The sequence below is a fragment of the Anopheles cruzii genome, chromosome 3 (assembly GCF_943734635.1).
Source record: "Anopheles cruzii chromosome 3, idAnoCruzAS_RS32_06, whole genome shotgun sequence".
Taxonomy (NCBI): domain Eukaryota; kingdom Metazoa; phylum Arthropoda; class Insecta; order Diptera; family Culicidae; genus Anopheles; species Anopheles cruzii.
In genome coordinates, this window is record NC_069145.1 from 47,261,442 (window position 1) to 47,281,516 (window position 20,075).

A 20,075-nucleotide genomic window follows, 5' to 3' on the forward strand; every position below is an offset into this window, starting at 1 on the left:
TTCGACTAAGCACCGTTCGCAGGGAGCTTTCGCTTTTTATACAGCATCGCGCCGTGTGAGGTTCCAGCGCACAACCGCCCAGCGTCCACCGAAGCCGATTGCAATTGAATTCAGCGTAGTGCGCTGGCCAAAACGGGGAAATGGGAGACAACAAAGCGACGCACATACTTCGCCGCCCGACGCATTAATCTTAGCTTTTTACCCTTTTTTACCGGTTGTAAGGTATATGTTTGCCGTGTAAGTTGCGAAGCGAGAAAGAATGGGCGCGATTCAAACGCACGGCCTGACCCCCCGTCGGTTGAGCTACTGTCCAACAGGTTCAACTATGAATCATCATCGGTACATTGTTTTCGGTTTGACCCTCCCAGTCGTCGGTGGCCGGTTTGAGGCTAAAAAACTGTTTCAATGTCCAAGGTCGCGGTCCGTGTAACCTTCGTGGCATGTATGCCAAAAAAAACACCGTGACATGTTTCCGATCGCGACGATGCTTTGGGTTTACATAAATAATCTTGTTGGACACAGACTTCGCCCTTACGTTGGACACTTTGGGTGCAATTGTGACAATTGTTGTTAATGTGGACCTCAAGGATCTTATGTAAATGATGGGCCACGAGTGACAACACGACCTGGACAATACTCGTAATGTTGTGTCTTCGTTAGCATCTTTCCGCTAGTTCCTTCCGCGGTTCACTATTCTACAGCACTTGACGCTCCTTTTGGGTGTAACTTTTACGAGAATAGCGACCATAACCAGAAAGATAAATAAAGAATTCGATCTTCTACTAATTCACGGGTCGGTGCCAGGTCGTTACTGGGACTGTAGCTCTTTATTAGCGCACTATCCCAACTTCCCAGCATACCAACAAGCCCAGCGCGCAAGGATTGCTAATTGCAAAAAGTTACGAAACCGGGTTTCTTGTAAGGTACGTTCTTCGTTTGCTCGGTCCCAACATCTTCGCTGCTGGTGGTAAATATGGCGCACCGTTAGAAATAATACCAAACGCCTACGAGTCGGTGAGCCGGCCAACATGCGGTCAGTTAATGCGTAATAAAAAAGGTAGGTGGAGTGTGTATTTAAATATATTAGTTGGACCCAGTTAGCTGTGACCTTCTGAGACGTTACCATACTGGTCAGTTTGATGACAGTAAAAGTGAAAGAACAAAATGAGAATTATTTCTTCTTGAGTTTAAACTTCTGACACATTTTACGCGAAAAGGGAACTTAGCTTAAAGTAAAAGTGTCGGCCGCGTATCGTTACATTGTTCCGTACGCTAAATTGGTTTGATGTTTTCTTCCAAAAAGGTCTTCCAAAACCACAGAGCACGCGATGCAAGTGCAAGGTACCCGCATTCTAAAGATGTTATCGCACGGCGACCCGAGAGGAAATGTCCCCTTCGAGGCACCGCGTACGACAAATAGTTGACCCGCAAACAATGGCTAAAACAATGATCATCATAATGGTGCTTTTTCACACGATAAACTCTTCACGTAGCGTGCGTTCTGCGCGACGAGGCACGACAATGTTTATGACACCCGGCCCGGCGTACGTGGCGCCATTTTGACCTCCGAATGATGTCACGGTGACCAATTCCGATTAGAAGATACCGATACAACACCGGACAAGGGTTAGTCAGACAGCACTTACCATCAACGCATTTTCTTTCGGATCTTTCGGCACCAGCCTGTGCGCGTTTCGGATGTCAACGTAGAAATCAACGGCCATTAGTCTAGTGGTTCGTTTTATTACGCTCTAATACATATGTCACCTTAGATCTGAAGAGAAAAACAGCGTACTACGAAGGTGCAGCTTAAAGTGGCGTGGTGTGGCACACCTTCAAACCCACTTCGCCCGGTTAATACTCTCGCTGTACAGTCATATTTTTTGTAACCGATCGCCAATTCTTAAAATTTGCCCACTAATTTGTTGGTGCCATGATTGAGAGTCTTGTGTAAGACTGCACTGCAAATGTGCTGATCCCCGGTCCGGCAGGCAGGCAGGCAGGTGTTCCGATCGGAACGCGGCCCACGACCGGTCGCGACGGCGGTCTCTAGGAGAAGTAAGGCTGGGTACGTGTGTAGCACGGGTGGTGCCTTCGGGTGAGGTCTTTCTCGCTCATGGTCGGCACTTTCGGTTTCAGCTCCGGTGCGATCGCGTTTCCCATGATCGACAAGCAGTCCATCGCCGGCGAACCCAACTGGGCCGGGTGGTGTTGACTTTCCAGCGACAGCCGGCGCGCCTGCTGATGATGCTGCGGCTGTTGGTGGCCGTAGTAGACGTTATTTCTGAAATTTAAAAAACGAAGTAACACAGTTAGACCACCACAATCCAAGAAGCCCGGGCACTCGGTTGTTTAATGAGTTTAACGCTTGAAGTTGAAATTCGGGAGCAATTTTGAAACAACACCAGAAGAAGAGAAGATGTGCATGGACCAGCAAGAGGAAAGCGTTCATGATCGTTATGGTCTACGACTAGCTCTAGTGGTGCGGACAGTCTTTACTTTACATTTACCCATAGTCTTCTAGATGGTATGGTGGCTCGGGATGGTGCATGCGCTGCGAAGGATGCTGCTGTTGCGACACTAGTGAGGGTGATGATGAAGAGAGAAACTTCCCACCGCTCCCATTTTGCAATGTGGGGTGGAGTATTTGTGCTGAAGCCTGGGGAACGTTTACCGGACGCGATCGGTTCGATCGGAGACCGGCGGCCGCTGGACCGCGCGAACTGAAATGATGCTGCGGCGGATGCTGCTGTAGATGGTGGCCCTCCTGATGGTGGTGGGATAGCTCGTGGTAGTTATTCGCGATGGTACGGGTTGCCGAAGCAACGACACTACACTCCACCGTCTGCGCTCAGGCAGGGTATGGACAGTTCCGTGGCGTTCCCGTGGGCATCGCAATTCGGATGCAGCAAGAATGAAAGGAAGGCGTATGAGCAACATATCCGAATGGAAAAACGCATGTTCAAACACAAAGTATGAAGCTACGATCAGTTTTGGCGTATGGCGGCGAATGACAACTTCCACATACTGTCGCTGTTTAAGTTACGGGGACGAAAGTTACAAAAGCAAACACAGAAATTGATTAACAATGAACCACATTTACTACGCTACAGCCGAAGCGAACGAAACCCTCCCACAAAACACTAAATCTAATGATGATGGAGCTTGGTGGCCTTCGGAACGAAATCGTTATCCGGAACCACACAGCTTCCGATGAAAAAGCGGATATGTAACCACAAGAAATCGCCACAAGGTGTGACGTTGGACATTTATGGGACAAAGGATCCATCCACAAATACGATGGATGATGTAATGAAATGAAAATGAATGAATATGGTCGAGGTCTGGTCGGAAGGCGAAGGTACGGTACGGACACATTTCTAGGGCAGAAACATATTAAAACACGGAATGAATAGTAAGCACATCGGAAGAGCCTGCGCCCAGCTGCCATGGCAACGTTTGCAGACACACAAAGAACGGTCACAAGAACAAAAACAGACACATAGCTACACAGCACGGGGTGCTAGATGCTAAGATGAAGAAAGACCAATAGTTTACCTAACCACTCGGCCCCCGCTACGGCCCGGGTCGTGCTCATTTCCGGAACTAGAGAAAAGAACACCTTAGCAGGAGCCAGCTCGCCAACTACAATTTCGAATTCCCCAGTGACAAGGACCACAGTGACAAAACCGTTACACCGAAGCAACGCGCACATGCGCCAAGCGTCTCTGCCAGAACTAAATATGGTAACAAACTACGCGGTTCTACGGTTCGGTAGTTAAAGGAGCCGGTACTCGCGACCACAGCAGCGCTCTCTGGTATGCTGGTCAACACGAGAATTTCCCCGCTCAACGACGCTTCGTCGTTGTGCGCGCCTGAGTCGCCGCCACTGCCGCTGATGCCACTACAACCGGTGGGCGTTCCGATACCTTGATAGCCTTCTTCGCCGTCGGTCTTGCCAAAACGTTGTGCGCTGGGCCAACATTTGGAAGACGATAGTCCTTGGCGGTGTTGCCGCCGCCACCGGGTCCTGTTAGGAGAAGGTAAAAGTAACACGCGATAGGTAAGTGGTAACGTCGCTCTAGCGTGACAAGTGATAAACGAATCGTAACTTCCCAATAATTTATGGCCCGTACTCTGATAAGACTTCAAGTACTTCGTTCGAAGGTTTGGACACAACACGCGCAACTTATTTCGTACTAATTATATTAGGTTGGCCAAACAGAAATCCATTATTTTAGCGGTAGATGGTAGATCGGTAGTGATCTTGTGAAGTATCGATCATACATTTTCAATTTTATGCTCGTTCTAAACGTGATATTTCATACTGAAGAATTTCTTTGTCTGTTTTTAGTTTATTTCATTCAGTTATCTGTTGCAGGACGTAAAAAAAGGAAGTAAATAAAGAGAAAATCTGGTACATTTTACAGTTTTTATTTGATAAAGACGAAAATGCAAGCCAAACCGCTGAAATTGGCAATGGTATTTTCGGAGCCGGTAATGTAACAGCTGATTACGTGCAATTTTGGTTGCGTCGACCTGGCTCGGTCATTTTCGATGTTAAAAATGCACCTGGCACATCCAGACCCGTCGTCGAAAATGACGATAAAATCAAAGAAATAATCAAAGTTGATCGGCATGGTAGTAGTCAGAGCATCGGCCAGGAGCTAAAGATTAATCATTGAACAGCTTAAAGCAATTTGCGCAAAGCGGGATTTAGAAAGAAGCTCGATGTTTGGGTGCCACACGAATCAACACAAAAAACGTGATGGATCGAGTTTCCATCTGCGCAACTTTAACCAAACGGAATTAAATCATATCAACCCAATGGTGACCCACGGATGGTGACTGGCGATTCGAAATGGATCATTTACGACAGTACTATATGAAAACAATCCTGGTCTAAGCGTGATTAAGCAGCTTAACCGGTGGCCAAGCCAGGACTTGCAAAACTTCATTAGAAATTGGGATCTAGAGAAGATTGCGAAAACCTATTACTAGAGTTTTTCGTCAATAAGGACCAAGACTATAAGACTATTCTATAAGAGAGGCATTGTAAGCTAACATTTTCCAACAAAACGGTACATATTTGACGCTAATCGGACCATGGGAAACATCTTAAATAATGTTCTGAAATTCACGCAGAAATAATGGATTTCTTTTTAGTCAACCCAACATTTCGAATCGGGCAATTCAAACCGCGGATCATTAACTCTACCGGTACCTACCTGTTCCGTCGGAACGTGTCAGACTGCGCTTGGGATTCAGCCCGACCGGTGGCGGAAGTGCCGCCGCTCGCGATGCGTTTCTGCTACCGCCACCCAGATAACCCAGACCATCACCATGCTCAAGGACGCCATAGTTTTCGCGACCTCGCGCTCCACCGTGACCATTCTCCATGTACTGCCGTTGGCGTCCCGGCGCCTGCGGGTAGCCTGTGCTAGAGGTATCGTGTTGTAGATGGGTTGTGGTTGCCGCCGAACTGCTCATCAGCGATTTGCCGCCACTACCACCGCCCGTTAGGGCGTTGCTGGCCCCCGTCGTCGCCGTCGTCGAACTACCCTTCGGGAAGCTTAACCTCATTTCGACGTCGGGCGCCATTTCCGGATTGTAGTTACCCGCCACCGTCACCGTCCAACCTAGCGCGGAATCCAAGAAACAAGAAAAGGCGGATATTAGTGAACAAAGTCGCAGCAACGTCTTCACTCGTCTGGTTTTTGTGTGTCACAAAGAAAAGCACACAAAGGACTTGTTGGCCTGAAATGGTCAAGAGTGGGCGAAGCGGACTTCTAAGTGAGCGTGGGGAGAGGGGTACCTTGGTTGGTGGCCGTTTGCGTGATGCCATTGATGATGCTTGGTCCAGCCGTTGTCATTGTGTCCGCCGATGGTACCACACCACCACCGCCGGACCTACCACCCGCAGCGGCGCTGGCATCGCCTAGCGCAAACCCTACCGTTTCGCTACCGGTGAAGGTCTTGAGCGGACTAAGATCGCTGCAACTTCCGCCGGCGACGGCACCTTTCAGGGCCGCCGCCCTGTCCCGCCCGTGTCCGTGCTCCTCTTCATCGTCCTGCCGGTCGGTCGTCCCCTTACGCCACTTGTTGCCCCACTTGCTGGCGCTGACCATCTTCTGGATGGACAGCTGCGACAGGTTCCGCTCACTGTTGGTCTTCCAGCGCGCAGCGGCTGGCGGCCCGTTCAGTCCGGTGGCCTTCTTGAATGGGCTTGAGTTGGGACTGGTGTCCGGTGTGCTGCTCGCGCTGCTGCTTGCCTCGTCGTAGCTCTGCGAATCCGATCCACATCGATCATCGACCATCACCGCGGTAACGGAGTGTACCATCGCCGGGATCACCGGAACCGTTACCGATGGAGCGGGTGGTACCAGCGCCCCTTTCTGACCGTTTGTGGTGCGGGATTTCGGTACCTTTTGCTCCGTACCGAGCGGCAAACTGAGCCCAATCTGGCGCTCCTTTTCCCTCCGATTGTTCAGCTCCTTGGCCGTCTTCGGGAGCAGCGCCTTGAGCGGTGCCTTCAGCTCATTCTTGACCTCCTTCTGCACCGAGTGCACCACGGTTGAGGCGCGCACCAGCTGGTTGGTGTGCTTCGGTCGATTTAGCACGCCGCCATTGCACACCGCTTCCGACTTTTTGCGCCCCAACTTCGGTGTCGACTTCTGGCCCGTGTCGGCCATACTGGGCGCGGTCGATGAGGCGATGGTCTGAGCGGTGGAACTACCTGAGGCACCGACCGGCGGGTGCGATCGTTTCGGCTTCTCGCTTGGCCTCCCGTTGCCCCGCGTACTGATTGTGTCGGAAGCTTTGGCTTTCGCGAGTTTCGTGTGCTCAGTCTTTTTGGTCGCTTCCGCCATCACACTTCCGCCGTTGCTCTCCATCGACTTGGAGGCGGTCGTCGAAGTGACGGTGGATCCCTTGAGGCTATCCGTCCGGGACTCCGACGCCACTGGCGGCGGTTTTCGCTTTTCCGGGAGCGTTATCTCCGGCAGGGAAGGCGTTGGCGTCAGTTCCGCTATCGGAGTCTGCGGCGAGGGCGGCACGGGTGAGGTCTGTATGTTGGGGGGCGTCGGTGGCGCCGGAAAGCTCTTGTGGGGTGATTGTGACTTCGCGTGACAGTAGAAACAGGTTTCGGGTGCGATCCGAACGCTGCCGGTGCCGGTTGCCCGGTGCAGCTCCGGGTTGCAGAAACAGCACGAGCTGCACGTTGTTTCGGACGTTTTCGGTGGCTCGACACTGGTGCTGGATCGAGCAGTGCGACCGTGCGCCGTGCGCAGACTAGCCATCAGCTGTTGGTGCTGCTGGTGCTGGGCAGCTTCCAGTGAGTCGGCCGTCGACAGACCGTGCCGGAACGAGTCCGGACTTGGGGCGTGCTCAACGAGCGGCCCAAAGAGATCCCCGGCGGCGCCGGTGTAGCTCTGATGGTGGTGATGATGCTGACTTCCCGCGGTCACCGGCGTCCGGTGGATGGACGTCGTTTCGTAGTACTCTATCTTCGACTGGATCACCTTACAGTCCGCCGTTTGGTACACGTGCCAAGCATTCTCCTCGCGTATCTGGTGATGGCAGGCCGGAGGCGACGAAGACGAATGGTGGAACGAGACGATGTCAGTCGCGGGACCACTTTGACACTTGCTCGGTTGCTGTTGTTCACACAGCGGCCACTTTACCTCTTTGACCGAATCCGTGGCCGTGGCGTTCAGCAAGGTGTGCCCTGAGGATCGGTGGCACGGTCCAATCGCTGGCCGACTTTCGACAACGGTGCCGGCCATTGGCGTTCCGCTGCCGCCGAACAGTAGCTGGTGGGCGGTGCAGCAGTGCATCGGGGGCGACGGTTTCGTGTTGAGGCTGTCCGTAACGAACGATTCCGTGTCTGAACAATCATCGACGTCACCGGCATCGTCGCGTTCACCACCGAAAGCGACCGAAATACCATCACCAGATACCGGATTAGTACTAACATCGGGCAACAACCTGCTGCTGTCACTAGATTGCCAGGGCACACAGTTGCCGGTGGTGATTGTCTTCACTACGCATCTACCGACGTGCAGGTTTGTGTCCCGGCTACGGGACGGGTGTTGCACTAATGCGCTGTACGGCACGATGGGGGGGTCTGCTGAAAGATTGGGGCGTATTTACAGCGGTGCCGTCGTTGCTTTGCGGCGGTAGCAGTTGAATCTTTCGTTTCGTTTACGTTGACGACGAACGGAACAGATTTCAACTGGAGTCTCGCAAACAGCGAAAACTATTCACCATTGCATCGAGATTGTTGCAACAGTAGGCCAAGATATGATTCTTCGAACTGTTTAGAGCATAAACTGTTCGAAGCGGCATAAATTATTGCCCTAAATTTCCAGTTCAAATCCGTCGTTCGTCGTCCTGGTCAGATAAATCAAAATCACTCCGTCGGCGTACTGCGGTTTGTTGACTAGCTTTATTCGTCATTACCATTCGCACAAACAAACGTGCCAAACACACTCAAATAAAATTCAGAATTCACTAAGCTCTAAATGGCGTAAATATTAACCACACTAACTTTGCACACACCACTCCTCTGTACACACATGCTAAGCATTCGCGCATTCCTCCGCATCGTCTACTACGATCTACTACTGGCTAATCGATCCTGCGCCGACAGTTAGAAGTGAGAGAAAGGAGTAGAAAAGAAAGAAAAACAAAGACTACTTTACTGATTGCGAAAAGGGCAGAACCGAACAAAAAGACACGTACATTTGCCGAAAACTATGCCATTAACGGGAAAGTGTCACACTGTGCGTTAAGGATAATCACAGGAGATTCTACTCTCTGTCTCTCTCTCTCTCTTTCTCGATGAGACACGCCATGCAGATTACTGTTAAATTTCCGAAAGTGCATTAAAACGCTACGGTTGAGAAGCTACTGTGCCAGTACGATTTGGACAATGTAGCAAAACCGAAACAGCAACATGCCGGCGTGGTTAGCGAGTCGTGCAACGTACGAAAACATCCCTGTGGAAAGGATAAAAGGTGTGTTAAAAAAGGGAAACGAAAACAAAAGAAATTAAAACAATAAATCGAAACAAATCATAGAACGAAAAATCGGGCCGTTATCGGGTTATTTAAATATACTGCGACATTTTCGTCACATTTCGCCTTCATTTTGTTTCAGTGTGGTCCAGTGAAAAGCACATAGCCCACCCGCCCAAACGGTCGACCCCCCAAGGGCTCGCGCGTTAACCTTTGGTGTCGAAGTTAATTGCGCTAAAGCAAACCATCGCCGGTCCTCGGGTTAGCGTCTTCACTGTTCGGTCCTTTTTCGGGCACCCGGGGACCTTCGCTTTACTCCTTCGAGCCATTGATTTTTTTGTTTTGTTCTCTCTCTACAAGACCCTCGGACTCACTCACGAAAAGAAACGCAAAAACAAACGGATAAAGTTGGTGAGGCATTCCTCGAAGGTTGGTATGTTTTAGATTATGTTGGCTTCCGCGACCCTCGACGGCTGGAGTTGACCCCACCGAGCCTCGGGGAGTAAATCAAGAAGCAAACTTTTCCTTCACTACGTTGTTCCTAATGAGTCCGCTCAGGCCACAGGTAACTGGCTGGATGGCGAAGGAAACGGAAAATCCTGGAACGTCTCGGACTGGGTATCCATTCGAATGGATGTTTGTGCCGGCGCCCAATGCTTTCACGTCCGTTGCTGCTGGCTTTGCTTTTCGGTGTCAAGGATACCAACGAACGGACAAATGGACGGACGGGTTTATGTGGCCCAAATTTGAATCCACAGAAAGCATAAACAAGTTCGTTCTTTTCGCGTTGCAATCCGAGTCTCGAACATGTCACCCAACTGGGCGGTCGCCGGTAGCATAGACTACGGGTTTGCCACCCTGGACGAAGTAAAAACGGGCAAATGGATTGCACTCTGGTTGAGAGCAGAAATTACAAAACCGTAAAAAACTTTTAGCGATAGTTATTTCATGAACCTCCTCGTACATTGTGTTACATTTTTTCGGGACCCCGTGGTGGTCACGGAATAAATTTCGGTCAACTGACAGCGCGGGCCCAAAACGACAAATGGAGTGTTTGCGTGTCCAGCAAGAGCTCAATGTGACGCGATAGTGCGAAGGACATTTTTCGGGCGAGGGAGCGAACGGTTAATGTGCGTCGTACGCCGTCGCTATTCGCGCTTGCTCCACAGACAGGAATTGCCACACAGAATGGAAAGGTGTCCTCCGCGGCACTTACGGCGTAATAGCATACTAATGGAACCATTATGAAGAAAAACTATGCATTGTTATCCATCGGCCGCTGCTTAAACTAATTAGTCACGGCCGATGGATCTGAATTTAAAGGGAGTACAGTGACCTTTTGAACCCAAATTGAACTTGACGTCTGAAGATGCTGTCATTAGTGGATCAATCGGAACATCAATCAATAATCGGTCAGTCCATTAAACCTAAACAAGTAAAACACTTGCATTGAGCTGCTGGAACACAATTATCCGTGTCTATCTCATGTATCTCATGTATCTCATTAGACCCTTGAGCTAGCTACATTCGAATCCAGCTTTTACATATACTTACTTACTTACTGCCATTTTAAAGGTAGCCCATAATCCCTTTCTTATAGAAGTCTTGGTCCTTATTGGCGAAAACTCTAGTAATAGACTTTCGCAATCTTCTCTTGATCCCAATTTCTTACTATTCAGGAAGCTTTGCAATGGGTGAAAAAGGTGATAATTGCTTTGTGAAAGGTCCGGACTATGCGGTAGATGCATTAAAACTTCCCAAACCAGCTCCCGGAGTTTTTGACGAGACACTATACACGTGTGTGGCCAAACACCGCCTCTGTTGGCCAATTATGGCCGTTTCTGATCGATCGCTAGCTTCAAACTGTTGGACAGTAGAGATCTGAATATAGTGTTTATCCATACGGAAGCAACTCATAATAAATTATCCCTTTCAAGTCCCACCAAATACACATCACTACAGCCATCTTCTTCGTATACAGCTACAACCGCCTAGCGGCCTTGGTCTGCACCAGAGACAATTTAAACCTTTATTGCTTTCTGTAACAGTGTGTTTTACTGGCGGAGTTGTTGGCCTCGCGGCAACCCCCTGTCACGCCGGTATCGTGACAACAACGAGCGTTTCCGACTGCTCCATCAACCGGGGAAGCTACAGCTACAGAAACAACAGCCACCTTCCGAGAAAACAATGGATTTCTTTTCAGCCAACCTTATATAGTCAAGCGCATCCAGACAGGTTGCAATGTTGACGGTGAATTGTGGCTATCTTAGCTTGGCTTAATTACAATCCAGCGCGCGTTTACAAACACACCGAACCGACGAGAAGCCATATTAGTGCCAACTCAAAGCTTTGTACTTAGGTTCGAACTAACGACGTTCGCACAGAAATCGATCAATCGGTGCAACGCAGACGGATAATCTACGCACGAGCCACAGAACGTGAGGTTCTCGTCGTTGTACGTTAATCTCGGTGTCAGTGTCTCAAATGACCTACACTCCTGACAGTCGACCACTCTAAGGTCTGGCCGCTTAAGATTAACGCAAATGAAGCATTGAAACAGTAACTCAAAGGATAAAGGAAAAATTGGGGAAAAACAATAAAGCAAACACAAATAAGTTAGAATAAAATGAGCAAAGCCAAAAATAGAACAAACAAAATCTAAGCAATTGAATCCAGTCCATCGAAAACAACAAAACAAAACAAAAGTGAAGCTGAAAGTATTTGCATGCAAGCAGAACACTCAAAGCCCGAGACCGACCGAGACAGTCAGTCTCGGTTTGTAATTGCATTTGTGAGTCACATAGAGCATTCCGTTTTTAGGGAAAACTTCCTAAGTAAAAAGAGCTATGGAGAAGGCTGGTGTCGGATAAATACCTTCGTCTTCCTGCCCGTTGACCGGGGTGGCCATATCCTCGTGCTGGGTGCTGAACCCAATCCATCCCCGCTCCTCGATGACGTCACTCTGGATGGCCGCCTTGCCGCGGCTGGTGGTGGTGGTGGTACTGTTCGACCCGTGGGCATTGGCTGTGGCCACGGGTTTGCGGGACTGCGTGGCTTTGTGTGGACTTTTCGGCACCCCGGCGGGGACGCCCTTCCGGGGCGAAGCGGCAGGCGATGGCGACGGTAGGGCAGGTTGCTTCGGTTGCTTCGAGGGACTCGGCACCGACAGCTTGGCGGGCGGACAGCTTGCTGGTGGTGCACTCGCCCCCAGTTCGTCCACGTTCAAGATCTGGTAGTTCTCGTCGAAGCTGACACGTCGCGGTGAAGCCTGTGCCTTCTTGGCGCGGCCCAGCGACGATGACGCCGACAGTTCCTCCGTCGACGAGCCGACCGACACGCTGGACCGCTCCTCAGGGATCATCTCGAACTTTTGTTTGTACCGGCCGCTGGCGGTACGGCGAGGAGTTAGCGTGTTGGCGGCGCTACTGGCCGCCACCGACGACGACGAGCTGGCCGTCGTGGCCTTCTTTTTGGAGCCCGCCCCGCCTTTGGAGGATCGACCGGCGGACTCGGCGCGGAGATTTTCGGGCGTCTTCACGAACTTGATGCCCATCTCGTCCGGATTGGAGAGCGCCTCCAGCAGCAGGTCGGCAATCATTCGGTCCACCTTCGGGTTGATGCCACCCGCCAGCGGGCTGCCGTCGCGCGACTGATTGCTGCGCCGGAAGTGCCCGAACCGGTACACCGGAACCGGGATGCGCGAATTGTTCCTGTTGGCGGCGGCGGCGGCGGACGAGGTTCCGCCGTGGCGTCCGGCACTGCGAACACGCACCACTGGCCGGCCGGCGGGGCGGGAACGCGGGGCACTGTCCGCGCACTCGACAATCTCTAGGATCTCGATGTGCTTGTCGCCCTCCTGGATCTCCGTCTTCTGGTACACTCTCCGGGGGCCTCCCTCGATGTCGGGCGTTAGGTCCGCCTGCGGATACAACTGCATCTGTTGGACGTCCTTCAGCACTTGCTTCCGGCGCACGTCTGCCGCCGGTGTCCGACCGCCTCCAGGACGACCCTTGGACGAGGGCAACGTGGAGGTCGCCGTTGTCGGCGCAGTGGACGTGGATTTCCCTCCCGTCGGTCGCCGTTCGGCTGACGTTCCCCAAGGACTCTTGGCGGCCGGCGCCGCAGCCGCCGGTCGCCGACCACTCGGAGCCGATCCGCCTCCGCCCCCGCCACCACCACTGGCCGGGGTCTGTATTTGCATGTTGCCCTTTCCGTCAATCTTGTACGACTCCAGCATACCGAGCCCGGACCGGAGTCCAGCGGCCCCGTCACTCGTTCGCTTCTTCGGCTTCATCGCCCGGAACGGAGTGGGACCACCGGCATCACCGGCCTCCCCGGACCGGGCGCCAAAAACGGTCTTCCGGCCGGCGGGTGACAGGTACTCCTTGCGGCTGATCGCTTTGTCGATCGTGCTGATCACCTGGATGGCGGGCGCCCCGTAGAACCGCTTCTGCTCGATCATCCGCATCATCTTGCGCTGCTTCTTCAGGCTCTCCTGTTCCTGCTTCCATTTCATCATCCGGCGCCGGTTGTTGAGCCGCTCCTTCATCCGCAGCGGCATCGTGTCGGCCACGACGCGTTCGTCGATCTGCTTGGCGCGCCCGCTGTCCTGGATCGGGACGAAGAACGCCTCGCCCTTTTCGTGCCGCGGTGACCGGTCGGTTGGCGGGCTTGTCTGGGAATCCGTCGTGGCCGTCGTGGCCGCCGCATCCTTTCGCTTTCGTGGAGTCGTCGCGGGACCACCCATCGACTGGAACCCGTCCAGACTGTCGACAAGACTGTCGTCGTCATCGTCCGAATCGGACCCGGCCCCAGCCCGGTCCTCGTCCTCGGCCGACGTGGATGGTTGCACCTCCATCGATTCGGTGCGCGGCATGGCGGAGAACCGGGGCACCACCACGGACCTTGCCAGGGCGGCCAGCTCGCCGCCGTACGTCGAGCCCGTGCCCACCTTACCGAGGACCTGGGGTTCCGGTTCCGACGCCACGTCCGTGTTGTCGGACGGGTCCGTTTCGAGTCCGTACGCCGGGAAGTAGTACTTCCCGTTCAGGTCGATCTGACTCGCGTCGCGCCCTGCACCGCGCTGCTGCGTCAGGTAGAACCCGTTGCCCTTCGAGCGGCGCTTCTGCCCGCCCGGATGCCGGATGACCGCTTCCAGCGCCTCCAGAGACGCCGCCGCCGTCGCCGCTTCCTTCTGTTTTCGCTGCCGGTTCCGATTTCCAGCCGGTTCCCTCTCCTCGCGTTTGCTGGCCGCGTTGTTGTTGTTGTTCGCCACATCTTCCGCGTTCTCCTTGTCCACGGCCGCCGGGGAGCAGGCCGCTTTCCGCTTGTCGGACGGTGGCGAGTTGCAGACCACACCACCGCCGCCACCGATATACTTGCCGGTCAGCTTCTGCTTCATCCCGGCGGCCAACGGTGTCGTGGCCCGGCCCAGTCCAGGCTCGTCCGAAGACGTAGCCGGCGCCGTGCCCTCGTTGTTGTTCTGCCGATCCGGATCGGGACCTCCGTCTGGGGTCGGCTCCTCCGGAGCCGACTCCAAGTTCTCCAGCAACAGACTCGCGATGTACTGATCCAGTTCACCCCCGTTGGCCCCGTCGCCTCTGGGTTCCTCCCGCCCGGTGGAAGGTTCTGCCTCGCTAGCGCCCGTATCACTACTGTCCGAGGAGTCCGAGAGGGCACTGAGTGCACCGACACTACTGGCGTCGTCCTCTTCCTCGTCGTCTTCACTGCGCTGACCTACACCTACGGCTGCCTCCGTTCCAGTCGGCCCTGCTCCTGCAGAGCCACCATCAACCGGAGCACGTTCTCCAGAATGATCGCCAGCACCAGAACGACCAGCGCCGAGACGACCAGTTTGCCCACCAACCGCACTGTCCGACCCGCCATCCCCATCCCGACCGGAAGCCTCCTGCAGCCGCTCCTGCAGTCGCTCCTGCTGCAGGAACTCACTCAGTTCAGCCTCGCCGGCCGCCGGTCGGACCTCACGAAACGATGCTTCCGACGAGACGGAACTGCTGGCTGCCGACAGATCGTCCGGCGCCTCGTCGTCAAGCTCGATCACCACACTACTCCCACCGCTGCTTCCGAGCGCCGGACCGGAAACGGTTCCCGACACCACGGCCTGCTGCTGCTGCGATTCGCCGAGATCGGCCGCCTGCGAGGAACACATCCGGCGCGCTCGCCGCCGCCGTCGGTCATCGACCGTCGGATCGGTCGTTCCGTCTTCTTCACCGTCACCGTTCGCGTCACCGTCACTAGCGCACTGAGAGACCTGCGTCCGGTCCGCGGCGTAGCCACCGAGGTACTGGCGCTCGAGCTGGGCACACTCCAGGCACGAGGCCGTCGTAGTTCCCGTCGTCGCCGTCCCGCAATCGCGAGCGGCTGCGCTGCTGGCGTTGCTGCTGCCGGTGGTACAGCTGCTACCACTGCTCGACGGCCGCCGAACCCTGCCACCCGGTTCCGGTGGCGTCGCGGGCACCATACTCTCCACGCTGTAGATGCGGCGTGGTGCTCGGCGCAACGGGGGAGACCAGCTGCCGGAGCGTTCGTAACGCCGCAACTCGCGGCTCCACATCCGCCGCAGGAGCGTCGTTTTCCGCATCGAATAGTCGCCTCCGCCACCACCGCCGCCGCCGACATCACGAAACGCGAAACCAATACCACCGGAACCCGAAGCCAGAACGTGGTGGTGACCACAGCCAATACCGACGAGCGCCGCACTACCAACACCAGCAACGGCGGCGCCGCCAGTGGGCGTCCCACACGCAACCAGACCGTTGACGCTAGAGCTACTACCCGTGAGGAGAGAGTTATTGTTGATACATCGCAAACTACCTCCGGTGCCTCCGGTGGCCAGCGCCGCCCGGCTCGACCCGAGCCCATTGCACAGGACTCCCTGGGACCGCTGGGGCTGTGGATGTTTGAGTGAGACCGTCAGGTTCGGGTCCGAACCGCCCGAGGCCCCGGCGAGGAGTGCGGCGGCGGTCCCGGTCCACTCGTGCGAGGTCGTTCCGGCGATGCCACTCTCGACGCTGCTACTTCGCGTGCCCGGCTCCGTGCGGCTCAGCGCCGCCCGTCGCATTCCGCCCGGCCCCGACTTCCGGTACGACGACGTGAGCGAGCCCCCCGCGAACCGTCCGACTCGCCCCGCGCCCAACAGGACGTTCTTGTTGACCACATCGATCACGTTGTGGTTGGTGTCGTGCAGCAGTAGCGGCTCGTCGCCGGATTTCTGCTGCGCCAGCGTGTGTCTGTCAAAACAAAACATTGGTGACATTAGAGACAGCGATCGGATTTCGTATCTCGCAACCGTATCCGGTTCCGGATCGTGGCGAGTTAAAAGTTTCGGACGATGGGATTGGCGGATTCTCCAAACCTGTGGGGCGAGTTGGATCGATAGCTCAGTCCTTCGGCCGGCCAAATCCGAAACGAATCCCCGGCACCATTCGGCAACCTTCAGCGGGGGTCGACCAATTAAAGGTTCCCATCGCCACCACTTTGGGGGGGTGCCCAAAATTAGGCTACCGCTACACGGGTTGCGAATCAGGCGAGTGACCTCGCGACTAAACCCCAGCCAGCCAGCCAGCGTTCGGGGAGGGTTCGTAAGGGTCACCTTCCAACGACTGGAGCCGACTGTTATTACGACTTTGGAGATCCGGGTGGAGAGAGTCGCCGCTCCCTGCGTTGCGTGCGTTTCCAAGTTTCCACACACTGCTGTCGGACTTGACGGATGGTTGCTCCTCTTTTTTCCAGAGTTTTTCCGATGCTGAAATAAAGCTACACCGTACTGATTTCCAAAATCAAATTGGGCATCAAACGTCTCTTTGTTTAAAAATTAAAGCCTCGTTTTATCGCAATTTGGTAGCCAATTATCAAGTACTGCACTTCTACTTCTGCTATCCGTTATCGATTTCGGGTGTACTTCAAAGTATCTCGGTGTTCAGCAGCGCGTTGAATATTTCAGCGGTCCAGACCGAGAAGCGAGACCTCCAGAAGTGGCTCAATCGGACACCCATCAGCTGACCTTGACAGAACGGCGGCCATCGGAGTGACCTTCTCTTCGGACGACCGGACCGGTCACGACCAAAACATTACCATCGTCGGGATTCGTGCGCACCGAAATTCGACGGCCATCAATGATTGAATCACCCTATGCCCTATATGCAGCCCCGACCAACAGACACCCCGGCGGTCGGAGGTCTGACGCGTGTGATGGGCCGATCTATAAATTAACCGAGCCCGCTACAACCTGATGTTTCAAAACCGTAGGTAATGAAATCAAAACCAAATGCGATAAAAGTGCTTTCGTCCGACCATGCAGTGGTCTGGACAAGGAGGACACTGGGGACTGGAAGGTACAAAGCGTCGGTACCAGGAGCACCGGCGTTCGGCATTTCTTTTTTTGCTCTCCATTGCGTAGCCATTACCGCTCGGTATCGATTTTCCGACCCGCTGTCTGGCGTGTGACGTCAGCACGCCAGCTAATACCACGGTTCCAGCGTCGGAACCCCTGTCCAGGGTGGTCCAGGGACTTTGAATTCGCCTCTCTTTTCTACGCCCGAAAGGGGCTCGGCATGGCGAAACTTTGTTTTCCCACGATGGCCAGCTGCTAAACCCGCAAGGAATCAGCCAAGACTGAACAGAGCGAGAGGGAGACAGAGAGGTTGAAGGAGCTGACGACCAATCTATCCACTATAGATGAAAGATAAACGAACGAACGTCCAGCGCAAAGTGTTGGACGAACAGCCATTATTCTATCCAATCAAAAGTTTGAGCTTTGCTTGAGAGTTATCGTTTCAAGTGTTTTGCGTTGCGTGGCAACGGTTGCAAATGGAGATTCGCATTCGTTCTTAGCTTGTTGCACAATGTTCCCGGCTCGGCTGGACAGATGGATTGGCGGCACATGGAATAGCACCCGCGCGTAGTGTTTAATAACTTTTGATCTTTAGACTCGCCAGTGACTAAGAACAGAATGCTCTTGAATGGGTGTTCCTCAAGTGTCCACTACCCTCACACGCGGGCACAGTAACTTGGCGAAGCAAACAAGTAATGCTCGTCGAGCAGTCCTCAACCTCAATGGATCAAATGAACCATGATTGCCCGCGTTTTGCCGTTACGTGACGGTGGCCGAGTTCTGAAGCTTAATCCGTTCCTCTCGAGCTGCAGCTCATACGTGGGTAAACTTTGCGAGGCTTCGGACCACACAAACAGACCAACCCCCAAAAGCGGATGGACGAATGCGCGACGGTTACGAACCGATGCGTGCACATTTTTTTTTTGCTACTCTAGAAGGATGCTCGTGTCAATAATAGCACCAAATCCTCTTCGTTTTGCTTCGTCTTTGGACTAGGCTAGCCTTGTGGTAATTTCGCTACTCCACCCACCCGAAGCCTGTGGCCGTGGGTAGGCGGGAACCCTATACATACATCTGGAAATTCGGAATGCTGAACTGCTGGGTGCGTTTTACCTCACTTGAGCGAGTTGGTAATTACATGCGTTCTGGTACGTTCCCGTCCCTACATTCGATTCCAAGGAGAGCGAAGGGGTATTGTTGCGTATTTCATTTTGTCCGTTACACCAAAGGTAGGATCAGAAACTTTGCACCTCGACGCGATACACTTTCCTTTACCAATCCGTTGGCGAACTTGTTGGCTTGATCAATCGATACATCATCAAACCGTCATCCACCCATCATCGACTTACTTGCGCATAATAATCTCCGGCACCGAATAGCGCCGTCGGAGCAGCCCCGGTCCGGGACTAGCCGCGTTCGCATACGTTCCGGCTCCCATCCTGTGGTTCTGGTAGCAGCAATAACTATCGCACGTGCTCGATAGGTCCCAGTTCGATGAGGACGACTCGCGGCTGTCTTGACTGCGGATGAAATCAAAATAGATTATGTTGCTGGTTGGACGATTTTTGCAAGCAATTCTTCGCGGAACCGGAGCCACTTTGTAAATCTCGACACTTCCGTGCAAAGAATCGCGATCAAGAAGCTCTCGGAAGGACGTCTGTGACATTGAGAAGTATTTTTAAACCACCATTTGCGGTTATCCATTCGCAACGATTCGCGTACCGGATGTTGGCGATGTGCAATTTCAAGCATGCTGCGACGCGACCACACGACACAAGAACCGCACCGCGCCGGCTTTTAGAATAGAAGCCGTCTTTGCGGTCCATATGCGCGAATCTGGTGGAGACATTTTAAAATAACCCGCCGTGGCGTGCGCTACCACCTGGTACAACGCGACTTAAACGCGATTTTCTGAGCTCAAGAATTAGCCTGAACGTCTGGCAAGCCAGATGGTTTTGCGCAGGTCGAAAGGTTGGCATCCTGAAGGTTGGAGAGGTATACTTGGCACGGATACGTAGCGCATGCCACCAACATATGCATTCGAGGGCGTTTGGCAGATGATTCTTTTGGACTTGGTGAATTGTTAAAAATGACGAACGAATCATGTGCTTCAATATGCTTCTTTATGGATCTGATTGCGATCTGTTCCAGTTTGTCGTTTTGCTTCTTGTTTTGCAATTCGTTTGCGGTCCATTTGCTTTAATAACACACGGTACGTTAGGTGCGCCAATTTGATGGATAAAATACAGGGTGCGTAATCATGGCAAGAGATATTAAAATGTTAAATAACTCCGCCACTTGCCAGTCGATTTTGGCAAATGAGCCAGTTTCTGAAACGTTAGTCTATGCCGTTTTAGTCATAGATCGATTTACGCCAAAAGAACGGGCTGACATTGAAAATGATCGTCCAACTGTGAAACCTGTGCGTGCTTATTGTTGCCGAATTTCTTCTGATTTCTTTCCGTGGGGCTTTTTGAAAAGTAAGGTTTAAGCCAGCCAACCGAAGACCATTGAAGAACTGAAAGAAATGTTGTCAAACACAATGAAAAATGCCGAAAAACCGGCCGCTTTCTGTGTGTCTAATGGAGGCGATCATTTGAACGATATTGTATTCTGAATGAATTATCAATAAGCGGCATTCTATACCGTAAATAAATCTAGCGAAGTTAACAAACATTTAAATATCTCCTGCCGTGATTACACAT

The 20,075-nt window shown here is 53.2% G+C and overlaps 1 protein-coding gene across 1 annotated transcript in view; it reads right to left on the minus strand.

The window, feature by feature from the left end:
- Window positions 1-1,889: 1,889 nt before the first annotated feature.
- LOC128270496 (mucin-19-like) overlaps window positions 1,890-20,075 on the minus strand; it is a 36,951-nt gene continuing 18,765 nt past the window's right edge. Inside the window, exons 4-11 of the mRNA XM_053007902.1 lie at window positions 18,720-18,890; window positions 11,892-16,267; window positions 7,683-7,885; window positions 5,816-7,568; window positions 5,229-5,639; window positions 3,930-4,030; window positions 2,511-2,845; window positions 1,890-2,284 (exon numbers count right to left, since the gene is read on the minus strand). Of these exons, the coding sequence (XP_052863862.1) occupies window positions 2,050-2,284; window positions 2,511-2,845; window positions 3,930-4,030; window positions 5,229-5,639; window positions 5,816-7,568; window positions 7,683-7,885; window positions 11,892-16,267; window positions 18,720-18,890 (7,585 nt within the window). The 3' untranslated portion in view covers window positions 1,890-2,049. The remainder of the gene's footprint in view (window positions 2,285-2,510; window positions 2,846-3,929; window positions 4,031-5,228; window positions 5,640-5,815; window positions 7,569-7,682; window positions 7,886-11,891; window positions 16,268-18,719; window positions 18,891-20,075) is intronic.